At 44.0% G+C, this 25,028-nt stretch overlaps 1 protein-coding gene across 1 annotated transcript in view; it reads left to right on the top strand.

Annotated features, from left to right (window-relative positions):
- The window catches only part of PIWIL4 (piwi like RNA-mediated gene silencing 4), a 424,835-nt gene that overhangs the window by 292,717 nt on the left and 107,090 nt on the right, over positions 1-25,028 (top strand). The window contains exon 15 of the mRNA XM_069202421.1: positions 4,159-4,262. Coding sequence (XP_069058522.1) covers positions 4,159-4,262 — 104 coding nt within the window. The remainder of the gene's footprint in view (positions 1-4,158; positions 4,263-25,028) is intronic.

Here is a 25,028-nt window from a genome sequence, read left to right as displayed (position 1 = left end):
CGCCAAACATACCTCTCGCTTCTATGGTGGAACAGCAACAATTTAAACAAAGGGTGGACATTTCAGGACCCAGTGCCTCAATACGTTATAACAACAGATGCTTCCATGACAGGGTGGGGAGCACACCTCAATCACCACAGCATTCAAGGACAATGGGACGTACACCAAACAAAATTTCATATAAATTACCTAGAACTGTTAGCAGTATTTCTAGCGTTAAAAGCCTTTCAACCCATAATAACACACAAATACATTCTTGTCAAAACAGACAACATGACAACAATGTATTATTTAAACAAACAAGGAGGAACACACTCAACACAATTGTGTCTCCTAACACAAAAAATATGGCAGTGGGCGATTCACAACCACATTCGCCTAATAGCACAATTTATTCCAGGGATCCAAAACCAACTAGCAGACAACCTTTCGCGAGATCACCAACAAGTCCACGAATGGGAAATTCACCCCCAAGTTCTGAACAATTACTTTCAAATTTGGGGAACACCCCAGATAGATTTGTTCGCAACAAAAGAAAACGCAAAATGCCAAAACTTCGCATCCAGGTACCCACACCGTGAATCACAAGGCAATGCTCTATGGATGAGTTGGTCAGGGATATTTGCATACGCTTTTCCCCCTCTCCCTCTCCTTCCATATCTAGTAAACAAATTGAGTCAAAACCAACTCAAACTCATACTGATAGCACCCACATGGGCAAGACAACCTTGGTATACAACTCTACTAGACCTTTCACTAGTACCGCATGTCAAACTACCCAACAGACCAGATCTGTTAACACAACACAAACAACAGATCAGGCATCCAAACCCAGCATCATTGAATCTAGCAATTTGGCTCCTGAAATCCTAGAATTCGGACACTTAGACCTCACACAAGAATGTATGGAGGTCATAAAACAAGCTAGAAAAGCTTCCACTAGACACTGCTATGCATCTAAGTGGAAAAGATGTGTTTGCTACTGCCATACCAATCAAATCCAACCATTGCATGCCTCTACAAAGGACATAGTGGGATACTTACTACATTTGCAAAAAGCAACCCTCGCTTTTTCATCTATAAAAATACACCTCGCAGCAATATCTGCTTACCTACAAACTACTCATTCATCGTCTCTATTTAGAATACCAGTTATTAAAGCATTCTTGGAAGGACTAAAAAGAATTATACCACCAAGAACACCACCAGTTCCTTCATGGAACCTTAACATCGTCTTAACAAGACTCATGGGTCCACCTTTTGAACCCATGCATTCCTGTGAAATGCAATATTTAACGTGGAAAGTCGCATTTCTCATTGCAATCACATCCCTCAGAAGAGTAAGTGAAATACAGGCATTTACCATACAAGAACCATTTATTCAAATACACAAAAATAAAATAGTTCTAAGAACAAATCCAAAATTTCTACCAAAAGTAATCTCACCATTCCATTTAAATCAAACAGTAGAATTACCAGTGTTCTTTCCACAGCCAGATTCCGTGGCTGAAAGGGCACTACATACATTAGACATCAAAAGAGCACTAATGTACTACATTGACAGAACAAAGTTAATCAGGAAAACAAAACAACTGTTCATAGCTTTTCAAAAACCACACATAGGAAATCCAATCTCTAAACAAGGCATTGCTAGATGGATAGTCAGATGTATTCAAACATGCTATCTTAAAGCCAAGAGAGAATTGCCTATTACACCAAAGGCACACTCAACCAGAAAGAAAGGTGCTACAATGGCCTTTCTAGGAAACATTCCTATGAGCGAAATATGTAAGGCTGCAACCTGGTCTACACCTCATACATTTACTAAACACTACTGTGTAGATGTACTAAATGCACAACAAGCTACAGTGGGCCAAGCTGTACTAAGAACATTATTCCAAACTACTTCAACTCCTACAGGCTAAACCACCGCTTTTAGGGGAGGTAACTGCTTTATAGTCTATGCTCAACATGTGTATCTGCAGCAACATATGCCATCGAACTAAAAATGTCACTTACCCAGTGTACATCTGTTCGTGGCATTAGTCGCTGCAGATTCACATGTGCCCTCCCGCCTCCCCGGGAAGCCTGTAGCCGTTTAGAAGTAAATCTTAAATCTTAAACATTTGTACATTTGTAAATAATTATTATAAACTTTTTATGTACATACGTATTCACTCCATTGCATGGGCACTATTTATAGCAAACAACTCCAGCCTCACCCTCTGCAGGGAAAACAATCTAAGATGGAGTCGACGCCCATGCGCAATGGAGCCGAAGAGGGAGGAGTCCTTCGGTCCCGTGACCAAAAAAGACTTCTTCGAAGAAAAACAACTTGTAATACTCCGAGCCCAACACCAGGCAGCGGACTGTGCTCAACATGTGAATCTGCAGCGACTAATGCCACGAACAGATGTACACTGGGTAAGTGACATTTTCATTTTAAGTGATGGAGAATTCACCCAATGTTTTGTACTGCCATGACAATGGATAAAGCAGTTTTTCAGGGAGTGGCTCAAGGAACAGTCTCTGAAGACCATCAGTAATGCATGCCCTAAACACATTTCAGTTTGAGCTCTTTCTTAATGCATGTTCCCTTGCTATGCCCAGCGTTGTGTGGGTAGTGTTGAAAAACAACCATGTGATGCTGGAAAGAATATTCAGTAAATGCCCCAGAGCCATGAATCGTAGGCTTGAAAACTTTTTTCTTTCTAGCATGTTTTATATCAGGCTGAACATTTTTTAGGGTGCCCTCTCATCAAATTAGTAGTGTATTTTCTTGGCGTTCATGACCTATGCGGCTACTGTGGGTTTTGACATGATTCGTTACCCCTTTGTCTACGGCTGCTTTGCTTTTCTAGTGAGTCTCTGCAGAGCCTTACCAGAGCGTGATTGTGCCCCAGTCCAAAACTTCACAGAGTTCATCTCTAATCACATTCACTCGAGCAAGAGTAACACCAATAGGTCCAAGACCTCGACAGCATCTTTCCCCAAACACTCTGCATGCTGTACTCCGAGACCCCCATCTTTAAATACATGTTTAATGGAGTAGTGAAGGGGGCAGCATGAGTCCCTGATACTATAGTCTTCCCTGCAAGGGATTAGTCACAGTCACAGGGCATCCTATCAGACCCCGGTGTGCTGCCCACAGATCTATCATGCAGCGAGGAAGGTAGGGGCATAGGGACTAATCTGGTAAAATGTATGGATAATTTTATTTTAAAAAGAAAGAAACTTTGTTTGCAAGCAAATTGTGTGGTCCACTGTTGAGGCAAACAAGGAAATTGTCTCTTTCAGGGATTTGAACGCATTCTTACAGCGTAAAGACCTTATATAAAAAGATGTACAAAGTGGTAATGGGAGACAGGCAACTATGAAGTCACTGCAAAAATAAATTTAGCGTTATTATGCAGCAATCTTTTCTGTTGTAGCAATAGTCCTGGCTTACTGCTTCTTTCAGAATGGTTTTCTCCTTTCATGAATACATGACAGCAACATCATTAACCTGCTAGATAAGATCTTGTTAACATCACCCACAAATCAAGACCTTACTAATGTGATATACAAAACTGCCACTGTGGTTGTACTTCACAGACGTGCCAAAAACCAATGCTGTGTTTGCTCAATGCATGTCATTTAACATTTGTAGCTAGGCCAGTTCTGGACATTCCAGCAAATGTGTCTCAGTAGTTTCATGTATTGGAATCTACTCATGATTTTGAGGAAAGTGGATATAGGACATTGGAGTAAGGATATTTTTGCACAGTAAACCTGTTCACTTTTTGGGTCAGTTAGATCTCGCAATAGTGCTAAAACCGCCTCGCACAGTGTTTGTGCTCGTTCCATATGAAGTTTTGATTGTAACTGAGTACAAATTATCACAACTCTCTTTTGGCTGGTTGCGACTTTGGAGGCAAAATATAAAAAGAAGTAAAAAAAATAGCATGCACGTAACAGCAGAAATACTGTATGATTTCCTTAGTTGCCAATTTTCAAGCAATGTAAAAATTGGGTAGCAAACATCCAGCTCATATAGCATTACCATTTGAGTGCCTTTGTGCTTCGTTTTTTGCACCAGACTGTAATTAGGGTTGTTAATCCGCTTTAAGTAAAAGAAAAGATCTAAACTTATATTTTGCCATATTTCTTGTTTCACAGTTGAAATCACTGATGGTGGTTGGAATTGATGTCAACAAGGATGCGCTTAACAAGGGAAACTCAGTTGTTGGATTTGTATCCAGCACAAATCCCAAACTGACCAGGTAGGCCTTTTTAGTCAATAACTGCTGTCAATTTACAATCCTACAATAAACTTTGTTAATTTGGTTTTGATATGGAGATGCAGTGTGATCCACGCCACATCTCTGGTTAATAGTGTAATTTTCAGGTCTTTAAATAATGCATCTTTGAAGTAATAATCTTCTAGTTTGTTATGAATAAACTGTTGCTATTTCATTGTACTTGAAAAATATTGAACATAACCCATAAGCACTATGGTCCATTCAAAAGTACATCATCAAATAGCTGTGCAAAGAACACAAAATCATGGAAATATCCCATCAGCCCACAGAGCTGAGAACCTCAACACCAACACAGCCAACCAAGAAAGATGAATGCCTTAAAAACAGTATTAGAGTTCAACTACTATTGCATAGCACTTTACAAAGCAGCTAAGCAGCAGTCCTTCCTTCAAAACATAACCCATTCACTGTAAAGGTTCATGAGTATTCACTCGCTGTCCATCCAGTCCACAGCCACTATTATCCACCTCATAGGAACTACAGAGCATCCTGACAACATCATTGATTCTATCTTTGGTAGTCTGATAGGATATAAATGAAACGATGTATGCACAGGATCGGGGGCAGTGTTAGCTTAAAAATTGCTTGAGGTAATACACCCACAACAAAGTCAATATTGTCAGTAAAACAAGATTTCTTGAGTCACAGAAAATTTAGAAACCATGTTGGTTTATTAATAAATCAGTAGTCATTGCAGAAGGTAAATACAGATAATCATTCATTGGCAAATAGGGATTTAGCATAAAGCTCAGTTAGATGGAGCATAGAATTAATTAAAATTTAGTGTGAAGATCATTTCCCCAAGAATGAGAGAAAAGCTCACTGAGACTGACGAGGCAAATTGCACAGCAAATCTTGCTCTTCTCCAAAATTAACCTAATTTTATAGGAAAAAACACATAAAAAATTGTAGTCAGCATTCAATGAGCAAAATGCTGTAATGGCTCAGCGAATTACAATTCAGAATAAAATCCAATGAAACATAACACACCCCCTGAATGAATATTAATTAGTCTCTCTGAGTTGCAGGCAAGAAGGAACTTGAGCCTTAAGCAGTTACATGTGGAGGTAAAGCTTCCTCAGAAGCGCACCAAGAACAAAGTGTCATCACACAGAATTTCGTCTGTGCACTTTTTGCTGCACATGGAAAGAGAAGAAATCAAAACACAACCATTTTGAATTCCAAGATGGAGTAAGGTACAGATTTCTCCTAGTTTGTCCACGCTTAGGAAAACAGTTCTGTAAAGTGCAACAAAGTAGTTTGTGATGGAAAATGTTCATGGCACTAGGCAGCCATTATTTGTTAATCTGAATTTTTTTTTACAATGTCTTACTCTGCCCCATTATCAAAGTCATATCCTTTTGGGACCCACACTCCTACATTCAACATAGTAAGCCTCACCCCTTAATGAGACCTACCCACTGTCATAAACAGAACCAATCCTACTCCTCAGAAAAGATAAATTCAGTGATATTACTCCCTTCAGTTATTGCCCCATCACCAATCTTGGAGCCATGGGAATCCCAATAACCATTTGGCTAAGCAAGGAGTTAATCTCTCCTCCGGATTTGTTGTAAAAGTGTGTTCGATGGCATCTGTCGCTGTAGATACACATGTTCTGCATAGCTCGCCATCTGGTGTTGGGTCGGAGTGTTACAAGTTGTTTTTCTTCGAAGAAGTCTTTTGAGTCACGGGACCGAGTGACTCCTCCTTCTGTCTCCATTGCGCATGGGCGTGGACTCCATCTTCGATTGTTTTCTTTCCGCCATCGGGTTCGGACGTGTTCCTGTCGCTCTGAGTTTCGGAACGGAAAGTTAGTAAATATCGGAAGATTTTCGTCGGTATTGTTGCGTTCGGGATCGGCGTAGTTAGATTCAACACCGCATCGAAGGTCGACGCGCTCCGGTGCCCTTCGGGGTAGTTTTCGATCCCCCGTCGGGGCCTGGTCGGCCCGACCGCGTGTAGAACAACGCCGATGGAACGGACCCCGTTCCGTTTTTGTCCCAAATGCCACAACAAATACCCATATACAGACCAACATTTGGTCTGTAACCTGTGCCTGTCACCTGAGCACAGTGAGGAGACTTGCGAGGCCTGTCGCGCGTTCCGGTCCCGAAAGACACTCCGTGACCGTCGAGCCAGGAGACTTCAGATGGCGTCCACGCCGACAGCGCACCGAGAGTTCGAGGAACAAGAGGAAGAAGAAGCCTTTTCGATCCACGAATCGGACTCCGAGGAATTCGACGATCAAAGAACCGTGAGTAAGACGTCGAAAACAACACATAAGAAAAGTGACAAGGCCCAGGGGGCGCCACTGCCACCAGGCCATGGCTCCACCCATAAATTCGGTGACCGACCATCGGCACCGAAAAAGGCCCAAACAGTGCCGAGATCGTCCGACTCCGGTCGAGACACCGGCACGCAGCCTTCTCGGGATCGAGAAAGTGCTGGAGAAAAGCAACGACACCGAGATAGCGGTGTAGAAACGGCTCGACGCCGAGACAGCGGCACCGGCGAAGATCGACGCTGAGAGGTTTCGACTCCAAAAAAGAAAAAAGCCACCTCGGAGCCGAAAAAAGATACAGACAGGGTTTCGGTGCCGAAACAACCCGTAACCGACCCAGGTCCAGGCTCTTATACAGAGGAGCAATCACTGTCCTCTCAGATGCGAAAGCATAGGTTTGAGGAAGAGCTGCAATCCACCGAAGTGGACCATACGCAAAAACGTATTTTCATACAGCAGGGAACAGGAAAAATAAGCACCCTTCCCCCTATTAGGAGAAAAAGGAGACTGGAGTTTCAAACAGACCAGGCGCCACAAACCAAAATGGTGAAAAAGGTGACTCCGCCACCCTCTCCTCCACCTGTAATTAACGTCTCACCAGCACAAACTCCGTCACATTCCCCGGCTCACACCACCATGAGCCAAGGTGACCAGGATCAAGACGCTTGGGACTTATATGACGCCCCAGTGTCGGACAACAGTCCGGAGGCATATCCAACAAAGCCCTCACCACCAGAAGACAGCACAGCATATTCTCAAGTGGTGGCTAGAGCGGCACAATTCCACAACGTAAACCTCCACTCAGAACAAGTCGAGGATGACTTTTTATTCAACACCCTCTGCTCCACCCACAGCTCCTACCAAAGCCTGCCTATGCTGCCAGGTATGCTTCGGCACGCAAAGGAAATCTTCAAGGAGCCGGTCAAAAGTAGGGCAATAACGCCAAGGGTGGAAAAGAAATATAAGGCACCTCCTACAGACCCTGTTTTCATCACCACACAGATGCCACCAGATTCCGTCGTAGTAGGAGCAGCTCGGAAAAGAGCCAACTCCCACACATCTGGGGATGCACCACCCCCAGATAAAGAGAGCCGCAAGTTCGATGCAGCTGGGAAAAGAGTCGCAGTACAAGCTGCAAACCAGTGGCGCATCGCTAACTCTCAAGCACTACTTGCGCGCTATGACAGAGCCCATTGGGATGAGATGCAACACCTCATCGAGCATCTACCCAAGGAACTACAAAAGAGGGCAAAGCAGGTGGTTGAGGAAGGACAGAACATATCAAATAACCAGATACGATCCTCTATGGACGCAGCAGACACAGCTGCAAGAACAATGAATACATCTGTGACCAGTAGAAGGCATGCATGGCTAAGAACGTCTGGGTTCAAACCAGAGATACAGCAGGCAGTGCTCAATATGCCATTCAACGAAAAACAACTGTTCGGACCAGAAGTGGACACGGCAATCGAAAAACAAAAAAAAGACACTGACACTGCTAAAGCCATGGGCGCACTCTACTCCCCGCAGAGCAGAGGAACCTACAGCACCTTCCGCAAGACACCCCTTAGAGGGGGGTTTCGGGGTCAGGCCACACAAGCCAGCACCTCGCAGGCAACACCGTCCAGCTACCAGGGACAGTACAGGGGAGGCTTTTGGGGCCAATACAGAGGAGGGCAATTCCCTAGGAATAGAGGAAAATTTCAAAGCCCCAAAACCCCTACAACCAAGCAGTGACTCAGATGTCACTCACCCCCTCCACACAACACCAGTGGGGGGAAGAATAGGTCATTATTACAAAGCATGGGAGGAAATAACTACAGACACTTGGGTCTTAGCAATTATCCAACATGGTTATTGCATAGAATTCCTCAAATTCCCTCCAAACATACCACCAAAAGCACAGAATTTATCAAAACAACATTCCGAACTTCTGGAAATAGAAGTTCAAGCACTATTGCAAAAGAATGCAATCGAATTAGTACCAAACACACAAACAAACAAAGGAGTCTATTCACTGTACTTCTTAATACCAAAAAAGGACAAAACACTGAGACCAATCCTAGACCTCAGAATACTAAACACCTACATCAAATCAGACCACTTTCACATGGTCACGCTACAAGAAGTGTTACCATTGCTAAAACTACAGGACTACATGACAACCTTAGACCTCAAAGACGCGTATTTCCATATACCAATACATCAATCGCACAGAAAATACCTACGGTTCGTATTCAAAGGAATACATTACCAATTCAAAGTATTGCCTTTTGGTTTAACAACTGCACCAAGAGTCTTTACAAAATGTCTAGCAGTAGTGGCTGCACACATCAGAAGGCAGCAAATACATGTATTCCCGTATCTAGACGACTGGCTAATCAAAACCAATTCACTAACAAAGTGCTTACACCACACAAATCAAATCATACAAACCCTCTACAAACTAGGTTTCACCGTCAACTTTGCAAAATCCAACATTTTGCCGTGCAAAGTACAACAATACCTGGGAGCCATAATAGACACATCAAAAGGAGTAGCCACCCCAAGTCCACAAAGAATTCAAAATTTCAACAAGATCATACAACGCATGTATCCAACACAAACAATACAAGCAAAGATGATATTACAACTCCTAGGCATGATGTCCTCATGCATAGCCATTGTCCCGAACGCAAGACTGCGCATGAGGCCCTTGCAACAGTGCCTAGCATCACAATGGTCACAAGCACAGGGTCACCTTCTAGATCTGGTGTTGATAGACCGCCAAACTTACCTCTCGCTTCTATGGTGGAACAGTATAAATTTAAACAAAGGGCGGCCTTTCTAAGACCCAGTGCCACAATACGTAATAACAACAGATGTCTCCATGACAGGGTGGGGAGCACACCTCGATCAACACAGCATACAAGGACAATGGAACGTACATCAAACAAAACTGCATATAAATCACCTAGAAATGCTAGCAGTTTTTCAAGCATTAAGGCTTTCCAACCAATTATAACTCACAAATACATTCTTGTCAAAACAGACAACATGACAACAATGTATTATCTAAACAAACAAGGGGGGACACACTCAACGCAGTTGAGCCTGCTGGCACAAAAGATATGGCGATGGGCAATTCACAACCACATTCGCCTAATAGCACAGTTTATTCCAGGGATCCAGAATCAACTTGCAGACAATCTCTCTCGAGATCACCAACAGGTCCACGAATGGGAAATTCACCCCCAAATTCTAAACACTTACTTCAGACTCTGGGGAACACCTCAAATAGACTTGTTTGCAACAAAAGAGAACGCAAAATGCCAAAACTTCGCATCCAGATACCCACACAGGCAGTCCCAAGGCAATGCCCTATGGATGAACTGGTCAGGGATATTTGCCTATGCTTTTCCTCCTCTCCCTCTCCTTCCTTATCTGGTAAACAAATTGAGTCAAAACAAACTCAAACTCATATTAATAGCACCAACTTGGGCAAGGCAACCCTGGTACACAACACTGCTAGACCTCTCAGTAGTACCCCACATCAAATTGCCCAACAGGCCGGATCTGTTAACACAACACAACCAACAGATCAGACATCCAGATCCAGCATCGCTGAATCTAGCAATCTGGCTCCTGAAATCCTAGAATTCGGACACTTACAACTTACCCAAGAATGTATGGAAGTCATAAAGCAAGCCAGAAGGCCGTCCACTAGGCACTGCTATGCAAGTAAATGGAAGAGGTTTGTTTGCTACTGCCATCATAATCAGATCCAACCTTTACACGCAACTCCAAAGGATGTAGTGGGTTACTTGCTTCACTTACAAAAATCTAACCTAGCCTTCTCTTCCATTAAAATACACCTTGCAGCAATATCTGCATACCTGCAGACTACCTATTCAACTTCCCTATATAGGATACCAGTCATTAAAGCATTCATGGAAGGCCTTAAAAGAATTATACCACCAAGAACACCACCTGTTCCTTCATGGAACTTAAATGTTGTCTTAACAAGACTCATGGGTCCACCTTTTGAACCCATGCACTCTTGCGAAATACAGTTCCTAACCTGGAAGGTTGCATTTCTCATCGCCATTACATCTCTAAGAAGAGTAAGCGAAATTCAGGCGTTTACAATACAAGAACCTTTTATACAACTACACAAAAACAAAGTCGTCCTAAGGACTAATCCTAAATTTTTACCAAAGGTTATTTCACCGTTCCACCTAAATCAAACAGTGGAACTACCAGTGTTCTTCCCACAGCCAGATTCCGTAGCTGAGAGGGCACTACATACATTAGATGTCAAAAGAGCATTAATGTACTACATTGACAGAACGAAGAACATCAGAAAGACTAAACAACTATTTATTGCATTCCAAAAACCTCATGCAGGAAACCCAATATCAAAACAAGGTATAGCCAGATGGATAGTTAAATGCATCAAAATCTGCTACCTTAAAGCAAAACGACAACTGCCCATTACACCAAGGGCACACTCAACCAGAAAAAAAGGTGCTACCATGGCCTTTCTAGGAAACATCCCAATGCAAGAAATATGTAAGGCAGCCACATGGTCTATGCTACACACGTTCACCAAGCACTACTGTGTAGACGTGCTATCCGCACAGCAAGCCACAGTAGGTCAAGCCGTGTTAAAAACATTATTTCAAACCACTTCCATTCCTACAGGCTGAGCCACCGCTTTTGGGGAGATAACTGCTTACTAGTCTATGCAGAACATGTGTATCTACAGCGACAGATGCCATCGAACTGAAAATGTCACTTACCCAGTGTACATCTGTTCGTGGCATCAGTCGCTGGAGATTCACATGTGCCCACCCGCCTCCCCGGGAGCCTGTAGCAGTTCGGAAGTTAGCTTCAACTTTGTACATTTGTATATATATTATTTTAACCTTAAATAGGTACATACTTAGTCACTCCATTGCATGGGCACTATTACTACAACACAACTCCTACCTCACCCTCTGCGGGGAAAACAATCGAAGATGGAGTCCACGCCCATGCGCAGTGGAGACAGAAGGAGGAGTCACTCGGTCCCGTGACTCGAAAGACTTCTTCGAAGAAAAACAACTTGCAACACTCCGACCCAACACCAGATGGCGAGCTATGCAGAACATGTGAATCTCCAGCGACTGGTGCCACGAACAGATGTACACTGGGTAAGTGACATTTTCATTACAAAAGATGTTTGATCAGTTTGGATCTGGAATTCAGTGCCACTCACATAGAAATGTGTGAAATTCCAGTAGGAAGCAACAAAATAATTCCCTTCAGCTGCCTTCAGTGGTCTTGATGCATATGCAGCTTTCTTTTTGTCCTGCACCTGAAAGGACAGCCATCAATCCATAGTTATTAACATCAGTAACTACAGTAGCAGGCATCTTTGTGGTAGATCTAGCAAAGTCATACCAACATTCATACCACCACACAAATCTGGTGTCCTTCTTCAGTAAACTACTTACTCTGCTAGTTTTCGTAGGACAATTTGCTTTAAACTTGCTGTAATATTCTGCCAGTCCAATAAATGGACATCTTGAGTTGCACTCACTAAATTTTACTTGAGTGGAATGTAATTTTGGTCAATATGGTGACCCATCGAACAATCTAGTCCCAGTTGTACACTAATCCCTCTTGAATCAGTCCACTTTTCTTTCAACGCATCTAACACCTGTCACAGCACTCTGTCATTCACCAGAATGTTGTCCTGAAAGTATGTAACATTAGAGATTTTCGCCACCAACTTTTTCTAACCTCTCTGAAATACCGCTTGCGGAGGCAAATGTGAAAGGCATGCAGAAAAATCTGTACACAGACTCCAGAGTGATGAAGGAAGTCAATGATTCCGAACTCTCTGTGAGCCCTATTTGGTGATAATGCAGAGGAGAGACCGAGGGTGAAAAAATCTGGAGCTCTATTGAGAGTTCCAATATTTGAGAATGTGTCAATCTTCTCACATGTTCTGGTTAAGATTAGATCGTCAGATATTCTTAATCTACCTGCTGCCGTTGTGGCCATCAACACCAGAGCCAAACAATTCTGAAGCCTCAGTAGGCTCAATCATATCACCTTTGTACAGTTTCTCTAATCCCTTCTTCAACTCTGCCCTTGGAGACAACATTACTGGCCACACCTTGTTCTCAAGAGGGGTAGTAATAATCTTGTATATAAAACCCTTATCAGGCCCAGCTCTTCTAGAACACATCGGTATACTTGTGCCAGGTGATTGGGATCTAACGTTATTCATGGCTGGGGCTGCTGCGGCCACCCCAGCAAATACCCTGCTACTGTAGCTACACACACACAAGATTGGATGCTGCAATCCTTAAATTCTGTCATATCACACACCATCTGTTCACCGGTCAGAGCATACTGCGCTCTGGGTTCTTCCATAACGGTCACCCCTTTTCCATTTACCTTTATCTCACTAAACGTGGCATCAGGTTCCCCATGTATATGATTCATCTGCTTAATATGGCTATCATCTTAATTTCCTTACCCAATTATGTCTGAAATTGTTTACATGTAATTCATCCGTCTTCCTTGTGAATTAGTATTGGATATGGCCTTTCTTCAGGGTCACCCCCAAACCTTTTGCCTTCCTCCTTCTCTTTTTCTGACCTCATTTTTGCTGGCTTTAGGACTCTGCGCACTTTACCACTGCTAATCAGTGCAAAAGTGCACATGCTCTCTCCTTAAAACATGGTGACATTGGCTCATACCCAATTGGCTTATTTAATTTACTTGTAAGTACCTAGTCAAGTGCACTGCTTGTGCCCAGGGCCTGTAAATTAAATGCTACTAGTGGCCTGCAGCACTGGTTGTGCCGCCCACGTAGGTATCCCCTTAACCATGCCTCAGGCCTGCCATTGCAAGGCCTGTGGGTGCAGTTTCACCACCAATTCAACTTGGCATTTAAAGGTGCTTGCCAAGCCTTAGACTCCCCTTTTTCTACATAAACATCACCCCTAAGGTAGGCCCTAGGTAACCTATAGGGCAGGGTGCTGTGTAGATAAAAGGCAGGACATATACCTGTGTAGTTTATATTTCCCGGTAGTGTAGAACTCCTAAATTTGTTTTACACTGCAGTGGGGCATCCTCCTTTCATAGGCTAACATTGGGGCTACCCTCAAATACTGTTTGAGTGGTAGATTCTGATCTGAAAGGAGTAACAAGGTCACATTTAGTATGGCCAGAATGGTAATACAAAATCCTGCTGACTGGTGAAGTTGGATTTAATATTACTATTTTAGAAATGCCACTTTTAGAAAGTGAGCATTTCTCTGTACTTAAATCCTTCAGTGCCTTACAATCGAGGTTAGTTGACAGCTCCCTTGTGCATTCCACTCAGACAACCCCAAACACAGGATGCTCAGTAACACCTGCACACATCTGCATACTGAATGGGTCTTCCTGGGCTGGGAGGATGGAGGGCCTGACACTTACATTTGAAAGGCCATGGCCTGCCCTCACACAATGGACTGCCAAACCCCTTACTGGGATGGAACTGAAAGGGGATCTGGTGCGCTTCTAAGCCACTCTTTGAAGTCTCCCCCACTTCAAAGGCACATTTGGGTATTTAAACGGGGCCTCTGACCATACCATTCAGACACTTCTAGACAAAATACCACTGGTGAAGAAATTCTGAACCAGAACCTGCAACCTGCCAACAGGACCTGCCTGGCTACCCAAAGGACTCCCCTGACTGCTTTTCTGCAAAGGACTGCTGCCCTGCTGTTGCCCTGCTGCCTTGCTGCCCTCAGACCCTGCAGAGAAGTGCTCTCCCAGGGCTTGGATAGAGCTTTCCTTCTGTTCCTTGAAGTCTCAGGGCCAAAAAGACTTCCTCCTGCAAAGAACTCCTTGTGCGGTGCAAATTTGACGCACAGCCTGCCAGAAAAGACACATAGCCTGCACTGCGGTGAGAAAATCACTGCACGTTGAACCGGAATGACGCAGCCCGGCTCCCCGAGTGGAGATTGACACAGCGCCAGTGTTGTGACCGGAACTTCGATGCACGGCCCACTGGATCGACGTGTAGCCGAGCTGGAACGATGCAGTCTGACTTCCTGTGAGAAGAATCGACGCAGTGCCTGCCGTGCTACAGAAATTTCCTCGCACCGCCCACCGGATCGACGCAGCTCCTGTGACTTTGTCCTGCACACCCAGGATTTCTCCACATCATCCCCGGTGCGTCCGAATACCCTGCAACCCAAAGAGGATCCACGTCAGTGCGTCGGAAATTGACGCAAAGCCTTCCCTGCGTCGGAAATTATCGACACATCGTCTGTGTGCGACCGGAGAAACCGATGCACACCTCCCCATTTCCATGCATCTCCTCCTCTGCAGTCCCTTGCGGAAAATTTGAACGCAAACCAGGTACTTTGTGCTTGCAAGAGACACCAGTTGCTTTTTAAAGACTAAAGACTTTTTCTCTAAAGTGATATTTCAATGTGTACTTATCAAATCTTGATTGTTTTTACCTGCATTTATCCAGATAAATATTCTATATTTTTCTAAATACTGTTTGGTGTATTTTTGTAGTGGTATACTGTGTTATTGCATGATTTATTGCACAAATACTTTACACATTGCCTTTTAAGTTACGCCTGACTGTTCAGTGCCACACTACCAGATGGTGGGCACAGGATAATTTGGATTGTGTGTGACTTACCCTGACTAGAGTGAGGGTCCTTGCTTGTACAGGGGGTAACCTGACTTGCAACAAAAGACCCCTTTCTAACAATTAGCTTTCGGCCTCTACTCATGCAAACATATTGTCCTTTGTGCTTACATTGACTTCCACTTAATTAACTGCAGGGCAGATGCTATCCACCACCAAATCACCTTTTTATTTCCTGCTAAAGAAAATGGCAGTTGCTTCAATATTTCTCTGCCTTCGGACCCCAAACACAGTTTTAAAAGATTCAGTTTACACACATTTTCAATTGCAGTTCATTTTTGCCGCGATTTGCAACACTGCACTAGGTAAGGAGTCAGAAATGATCATCTCAATCTAAGAATGGTAAGACCAAGGGCATGGGCATCAAAGTGATCTTAAAAAGCACGCACTACTGTGCAATAAATGCCATTATGCTTGCTGCATGGTACAATTCATTTTAGCTGTTCACTGGTGTACAGATGGATCAAGGTCCAAATAGTCATCCATGAAGTGCTATCCACTCACGCACACCTACTGGTTAAAAATATGTAGTTGACCCTACAGTACACACACTATCAAATTAACAGTCAGAAATATACCCAGTAATTCACTGGTGTGCACATCAGCAATGTAGTACACATGTGTGCTCAATTTAATGTGATATACACATCATCACCACCTTCAATTTTACTGTTGTATGTATCATCGATAAATACTGTAGGTGCACACTGAATCTAACCCTGTGTGCATGTTACCAGTGCTTTTCCTTCAGCACAGAAAGCAGATTTCATCTGTGCATCTCCAGACTGAAACCCTCTTTAATTGTACCTATGTGTCGTCAACAACAGGACCACTGCTACTGGTCCTTCCTCCAAAACCCATTGCACCAGATGTAATGTGTCATTGTCAGCGTTTACATAGGGAAGCATCTCTTCGTTTTTGTAAGAGCTCAGCATACCCAGCTCCTCCAGCCACAATTTCCACCACGTGCACACGTAGTCAGCACAGCCTTCGGAAGTCAATGGGCCACGCTAGTAAGTAATGTGGTTCAAAAGCTTTGTGTTTCACTGTCCAAAAATCAGCATCCATTCACTGCACTCACAGTTTAGGTGGCACCGCTGCCTTTTCCTTCTGCTGTGAACAGTAGCTTCAGTAGTATCCAACGCACACAGGAACTGGTCGTTTGGTCTCTTCCAATATTGTTCAGTTTTCAGAAGCATTACCAACTCTGCTCCCTCATTGCCACACACCTTTAAGGACAAAGGTCATTTATTAACTTTAACTGGATGTGTCCAAGGAGGATCAGCTTGAAACAGACCTTCCACTCAGTGGTGTCTCTAGAAGCGGGCCAGATGGGGCCTATGCTTCAGCTCTATTTGTTCTGTCTGTACCCCAACATCACAGTTGCTGAATGTGCCTAAAGATGCCACAGCAGCAACAAACTCTGCACATTGCCACACACATATGGCCTGATTCACAAAGGTAAACTTGCACTTTTGTATAAATTTATGATTTTTGCTATACACAAAGGGATTTATGTGTAGCATCTTTACAAGTGTGGAGTCAGCACACATTTATTTATATATGCTAAGACTCCGCACTTGTAAATATACTACTCTTAAATCCCTTTCTGAATAGCAACATTTGCAAAATTAAACAAAAATGTAAGTTTGCTTTTGTGAATCAGATCTATAATTTCTCCCACTACCTTTCATTGCAAAGCCATGATGTTTACTAAAAATGTTTAAATATGACTTTGTATGTATATGTGCACACATGCATATCTAAATATACATACGCAGATAAATATACGCACATTCATAGAAAGTCATATTTATGGGTGCGTGTGTGTGTGGGTGTATATATATATGTTTGATGGCATATGTAGCTGCAGATACACATGCTATGCATAGTCCTGCCATCTAGTGTTGGGCTCGGAGTATTACACGTTGTTTTTCTTCGAAGAAGTGTTTTCGAGTCACGGGATCGAGCTACATTCCGCATGGGCATCGACCCCATGTTAGATTGTTTTCTTTCCGCCATCGGGTTCGGACGTGTTTCTTTTCGCTCCGGTAGTTCGAGTCGGAGAAGTTCTAAAAACTCCCAAATTCATTGGTATTGTTTTCGATCGCGTATCATCTCTTATCGACACTTTGGTACCGTCGGATCCAACTCCTTTACTCGCCCTTCGGGACACCCGTGCCCAACTCGGGCCTGGTCGGGCCGACCACGTGGAAGCCTCATGGACAGGACCCCATTTCGCTTCTGTCCTCGGTGCCAAGCCAAGTTTCCATATACAGACCAACATCTCATCTGTAATCTCTGTCTCTCTCCAGACCATTGAGAGGACACTTGTGAGGCCTGCAGATCCTTCTGTTCGAAGAAGACTCTACGAGACAGAAGAGCACAAAGGTTGGAAATGGGGTCGAAAAGCACTGAACATCTGGACGTAGAGGAAGAGGAGATCATGCACACCGCAGTCTCCGTCTGGGGGTCCGGGGGTCCGATTCCGAGCAGGGGTCAGAGGAGGACAGACCGGTCATGGCAGGACAGCATGTTAGTATGCCTGCCCTGTCCAATCCAAGCCCAAACATAAGGCCTCAGGAATGCCACTGCCAGAAGGTCATGGCTCCACCTGCAAAAAGATCTCCGGTGACCAAGCAACAACTTCGGCACCGAGAAAGGCCACGCCACCGAAGCCTTCGGACTCGAGCCGAAGCACTGGCTCCGAAGGCAAACAACGACCCTTCAAGTCGAAGACTCGAAAATCGCTTTCTGAGCTGAGGTCAACATCCACTCCCGGCTTTCCATCCTGAGAAAACTGGCTTCGGAGCCAAAAAGACCCAGTTACACGGAGGAGCATGGACTTTCGAAACAACTTAAAGAAAGCCATAAATTTTCAGAGGAACTCACACAGATGGAGGACATTGATGAAAGGCAGCCAGAATTCACATTCATAAAGACACTGGCAAGATCATAACTGCACCTCGTCTGAAGCCTAAGAGGAAGCTGGCCTTTCAAGAACAATTGGACACTGGTCAGCCACCGGCTAAAGTGCCAAGACCTAAGCAAAGATCTCCACCTCCACAATTTTCACCTCCTCAGCCTCAGCCTCCTCCTCATTCACCTCACCTGCTTGTTTCTCCACCTACTACTCCTAAACCTGCACAGTCTCCTGTACACTCTGTAGATTCACAACAGGACAATGTGGATCCGTGGGATCTCTATGATCCAGATCCCATTCCGGATAACAGCCCAGACTGCTATCCTTCCAAACCATCACCACCAGAAGATAGCACTGGAAACACTCAAGTTCTAGCTAGGGCTGCTTCATACCACAATGTCGCCATGCACAGCGAGCCCTTTGAGGATGATTTTCTTTTTAATACATTATCCTCTACACACACTACCTACCAGTCCCTTCACATGCTTCCAGGCATGTTAAAGCATGCACATCAAATATTTCAAGAGCCAGTCAAAGCCAGGATCATCACTCCCAGAGTGGATAAAAAATATAAACCTCCCTCTGACCCGGCATTCATTACTCAACAACTGCCTCCTGATTCTGTAGTTGTAAGTGCAGCTAGGATAAGGGCCAACTCTCAGTCATCTGGTGATGCACCACCACCGGACAAGGAGAGCAGGAAATTCGATGCTGCTGGCAAAAAAGTAGCCTCGCAAGCAGCCAATCAATGGAGGATAGCCAACTCCCAAGCGCTATTGGCTAGGTATGATAGGGCCCACTGGGACGAGATGAAAGATATCATCCAGCATCTTCCCATAGACCAACAAAAAAGGGCACAGCAAATAGTCGAGGAAGGGCAGGCTATTACTAACAACCAAATTAGATCAGCCCTGGATTCAGCAGACACAGCAGCTAGGACAATCAATGCTGCTGTTACTATTCTGAGACACGCATGGCTTCGGTGGTCAGGGTTTAAGCCTGAAATTCAGCAGGCTGTCCTTAATATGCCATTCAATGAAAAACAGCTTTTTGGCCCTGAAGTAGATACGGCCATTGAAAAGATGAAAAAAGACTCAGACACCGCTAAAGCTATGGGTGCTCTGTATACCACGCAATACAGAGGTTCATTTCGAAAACCTCAATACAGGGGTGGTTTTAGAGCGCAAACACCTGAGGCATCCACCTCACAATCCAAATCATCTTACCAGCCTCAATACCAACGAGGTGGGGTTGGAGGAAATTATAAAAGCCGATTCCCCAGAGGTAGGGGAAAATATCAGCCAACAAAACAAGCCTCACAGCCAAAACAGTGACTCTCTCCATCTCGTCCCAAATCACACCTCATTTGTGGGAGGAAGACTGCAGACGTTCCACAACAATTGGATACCCATTACAACAGACAACTGGGTATTGTCTATTATCCGCAATGGTTATTGCATAGAATTGGCACAAATTCCCCCAGACGTACCTCCACAAACTCTCCTCCCAACACATCTCCATGTTGCAAGAAGAAGTACAATCACTATTACTCAAACAAGCCATAGAGCTTGTACCACAAAATCAGGTAGGAACAGGGGTTTACTCCCTATACTTCCTTATTCCCCCAAAAAATGGAACCTTGAGACCAATATTAGATCTCAGAACTCTCAATCTTTACATCCTATCAGAACACTTTCACATGGTAACACTACAAGCTGTAGTCCCACTGCTACAACAGCAAGATTTCAAGGCAACATTAGACCTCAAGGATGCGTATTTTCACATACCCATCCATCCAGCGCACAGAAAATATTTCAGGTTTGTAATACAGGGAAAACATTACCAGTTCAAAGTGTTACCCTTTGGGATAACAACAGCTCCCAGAGTATTTACAAAATGCCTGGCGGTAGTTGCGGCCTACCTAGGAAGGCTATGAAAAATATAATAGTGTTCCAATTAGAAAGAAGGGAACACTCATGGGAGTCCTAAAATTTAGGAGCAAATAACCTCACACATCCAAGAGGTACAGCTCCTCGTCAGACCGGCGCTGCAATGTCTGACGGACACCACCCCAAATGGGGGGGCTCTTTGCCGGAGATCTTTTACAATGATGGTGCCATGACCCCAGGATTGAGTAGGGAAAAGAAGGAGATCGAAACAGAAAGAGAATAAAATTGGCTCTCGAAACCTCCAATGGGTAAATGATTTATTAAACCAAATGTAAGATAGGGACCAATATTAAAAAGGTATAGTAAAAAAAGAGTGAAACAGAAATAATGATCAATCACTCTATAGAAAAATGAGTGGGAGGGAGGTCGGACAATTTTCAAACCAACCCTTTTGATGGGTCAACATGTTTTGCATCCTAGTGGCCCATAAGGGTCCATTGATGCTTCGTCAGGACCTAGTTGACTATCGATATCTCCTAATCATAGAGGACAAGTGTGCCTTCTAAATCGAAGTATATGAGTTACTGATAACCAAGAAAAATATCCAATCACTTACATCAGTCGGGAACATATGATTCCTAACTATGGCTCAACCCCAATTAGGGGAGTGCGCTCCATAGGACCACGTAGACCAATGGTCAGGCGCAGTTTAGGTTTGCAATGCTGCCGAGACCGTCGAAGAACCTACCCGGGTCCGTGAGTCCTGTATTATATGTAATTGTATATGTATAGTGTTCCCTTCTTTCTAATTGGAACAGTGTATTATATTTTTCATAGCTTTGTTGGGAGGACATACACTGGACCATAACCCCTCCCTATCCCTCTCTTTTTTTAATCTACCTAGAAAGGCAACACATTCATGTCTTCCCATATCTGGACGATTGGCTAATAAAATCCAACAGTCCTACACATTGTCAAAACCATACACATTATGTAATACAAACCCTACACACTCTAGGGTTCTCTATAAACTACCATAAATCCCACCTGCTCAAATTCAACAGTATTTAGGAGCCACACTAAATACGCAAACAACACTTGCAAGCCCAAGTCCACAAAGAGTGCAAGCATTCCACAATGTAGTACCACAAATTCACACAAACCAACAGTACCCAGTCAAATTTGTAATGAAACTGTTGGGCATGATGGCATCATGCATCGCCATTGTCCCAAATGCAAGATTAAACATGCGGCCTTTACAACAGTGCCTTGCAAAACAATGGTCACAGGCACACGGTCAGCTTCAAGATCTAGTGTTGATAGACCGCCAAACATGCATATCACTTCAGTGGTGGAATTCCACAAATCTAAACAAAGGGTGGCCATTTCAAGACCCTGTGCCTCAGACCATACTTACAACAGATGCATCAATGATTGGGTGTGGAGCACACCTCAACAATCACAACATTCATGGACAATGGGACACCAAACACAAACAACTTCACATAAATCACCTAGATTTGCTAGCCATATTCCTAGCACTGAGAGCCTTTCAGCCTCTTCTCATTCACAAACACATTCTTATCAAGACAGACAACATGACTACAATGTATTACCTAAACAAACAAGGAGGGACCCACTCATCTGTCCTTTCTAGCACAAAATATTTGGCATTGAGCAATACACAACAACATTCACCTGCTAGCACAATACATTCCAGGGATACACAACCAATTGGCAGATGTTCTCAGCTGAGATCATCAACAAACACATGAGTGGTAAATTCATCCCCAAGTGCTTCAGACATACTTTCATCACTGGGGAACACCAGACATAGACCTATTCGCCACCAGCGAAAACGCCAAATACCGAAACTTCGCATCCAGGTTCCCACCCCCTCTATCCAGGGGCAATGCTCTGTCGATCAACTGGTTAGGGATATTTGCTTATGCTTTTCCCCCTCTCCCACTCATTCCATTTCTAGTCAAAAAACTGCGTCAAAACAAACTCAAACCCATATTTATGGCACCAACGTGGGCACGTCAATCCTGGTACACAACACTGTTAGATCTGTCAGTGGTACCACACATCAAACTCCCCAACAGACCAGATCTGTTAACGCAAAACAAGCAACTGATCAGGCATCCAGATCCCGAAATACTCAATCTAGCAATTTGGCTCCTGAAGTCTTAGACTTTGGATATCTACATCTTCCAACAGAATGTATGGAAGTAATTAAACAAGCAAGAAAACCCACTACCAGGCAGTGTTATGTGAACAAATGGAAAAGGTTTGTGTTTTACTGTTTATCTGAGCAGATTGCCCCTCTTTCAGCGTCAATACAAGACATTGTTGGTTACTTGCTTGGTTACTTGTTTCATCTGCAAAAAGCTAATTTGGCCTTCTCATCCATCAAAATACATCTCATTGCTATTTCAGCGTATTTGCAAAATATACAACACACCTCTCTATTTAGGGTCCCTGTTATCAAAGCCTTTATGGAAGGACTAAAACGCATCATACCACCAAGAACACCCCCAGTGCCTTTGTGGAATCTAAATATTGTACTCACACGACTCATGGGTCCACCATTTGAACCTATGCATTCATGTTAGATTCAATACCTAACATGGAAAGTTGCATTCCTAGTTGCAATTACTTCAATAAGAAGAGTTAGTGAAATCCAAGCTTCCACTTTTCAAGAACCGTTCATACAAGTACACAAACACAAAGTGGTACTTCAAACAAACCCAAAGTTTCTACCAAAGGTGATATCACCGTTTCATATCAATCAAACAGTGGAACTCCCAATCTTCTTCCCACAGCCAGACTGTAGCAGAAAGAGCGCTGTATACATTGGACATTAAAAGAGCTAGAATGTATTACATTGATAGAACTAAATCATTTAGGAAAACCAAACGGTTATTTGTGGCATCCCAGAAACCACATACTGGTAACCCTATCTCAAAGCAAGGACTAGCTAGATGGATAGTAAAAAAGCTAAAAGGCAGCTATTAGTAACACCAAAAGCACATTCCACCAGGAAAAAAGGGGCAACAATGGATTTTTTAGGAAATATACCAATGACAGAAATCTGCAAAGCAGCCACTTGGTCAACACCCCATACATTTACCAAGCATTACTGTGTAGATGTGTTAGCGACACAACAGGCCACAGTAGGACAGGCTGTACTGAGAACACTATTTCAAACAACTTCAACTCCTACAGGCTGACCACCGCTTATGGGAGGCAAAACTGCTTTGTAATCTGTGCATAGCATGTGTATCTGCAGCTACACATGCCATCAAACGGAAAATATCACTTACCCAGTGTACATCTGTTCGTGATATGTTCCGCTGCAGATTCACTTGCGCCCTCCCGCCTCCCGGGGAGCCTGTAGCCGTTTAAGTTAAAACACTCATTTGCACATATGAATGTATATCTTTATTCCATTTGCATGGACATCTCTTTACTTTATACTCTATCACTCCTACCTCACCCTCTGCGGGAAAACAATCCAACATGGAGTCGATGCCCATGCGCAATGGAGCCGTAGAGGAGGAGTCACTCGATCCCCTTACTCGAAAACACTTCTTAGAAGAAAAACAACTTGTAACACTCCGAGCCCAACACTAGATGGCAGGACTATGCATAGCATGTGAATCTGCAGCGGAACATGCCACGAACAGATGTACACTGAGTAAGTGACATTTTATATATATATATATGTTCGATGGCATGTGTAGCTGCAGATACACATGCTGTGCACATCCCGCCATCTGGTGTTGGGCTCGGAGTGTTACAAGTTGTTTTTCTTTGAAGAAGTATTTTCGAGTCACGAGACCGAGGGACTCCTCCCATTTCGACTCCATTGCGCATGGGCGTCGACTCCATCTTAGATTGTTTTTTTTCCGCAATCGGGTTCGGACGTGTTCCTTTTCGCTCCGTGTTTCAGGTCGGAAAGTTAGTTAGAATCTCGGAAAAATCGTTGGTATTGTTTGCGTTCGGTATCGGGTTAGTTACAACAGATCGACACCGAATTAAGAAGAGCTCCGGTGGCCCTTCGGGGTTTTCTTCCATCCCCGTCGGGGCCTGGTCGGCCTGGTCGGCCCGGCCACGTGTCTCTTCAAGGCTGATGGAACGGACCCCATTCCGCTTCTGTCCAGAATGCCATAACAAGTATCCATATACAGATCAACATCTGGTCTGTAACTTGTGTTTGTCACCAGAACACAAGGAGGGATACTTGTGAGGCCTGTCGAGCGTTTCGGTCCAGGAAGACACTCAGGGACCGAAGAGCAAGAAGACTGCAAATGGCGTCGGCGACGACAGGACAAGAGCGTTTCGAGGAGGAGGAAGAAAAATTCTCCACCCAGGAGTCGGACTCTGAAGAGATCGATCCCGAGGAAACGCCGAAAACCGTGAGTAAGACGTCGAAAACAAAAACTCACGAGAAAAGCGCTAAAGCCCAGGGGACGCCACCGCCAACAGGCCATGGCTTAACCCGAAAAGTAGGTGACCGTTCATCGGCACCGAAAAACTCCGGTCGAGATACCGGCACACAGCAATCTCGGGCCCGAGATAGTGGCTCAGAGAAGATTCGGCACCGAGACACCGGCACCGAAACGGGTCGGCACCGAGAGAGCACGACGCCGAAAGTAAAAAAGGTTTCGTCGGAGCCGAAAAAAGCAGCCGAAAAGGTTTCGATACCGAAATATCCGGCCTTGGAACCGAAAACAAGTTCCTACACTGAGGAACAAGGACTGTCCACACAAATGAAGACACATAGATTTGGACAGGAATTACAGGCAATAGAGCCAGATCACACACAAAGACGGCTCTTTATTCAAAAAGATACAGGGAAGATCAGCACTCTTCCTCCAGTCAAAATGAAATGCAAGCTTGCCTTCCAAGACAAAGACAAACAGCCACACGCAAA

This window comes from Pleurodeles waltl, chromosome 8 (genome assembly GCF_031143425.1).
Source record: "Pleurodeles waltl isolate 20211129_DDA chromosome 8, aPleWal1.hap1.20221129, whole genome shotgun sequence".
NCBI lineage: Eukaryota > Metazoa > Chordata > Amphibia > Caudata > Salamandridae > Pleurodeles > Pleurodeles waltl.
This window is presented reverse-complemented; position numbering and strand designations above follow the sequence as displayed.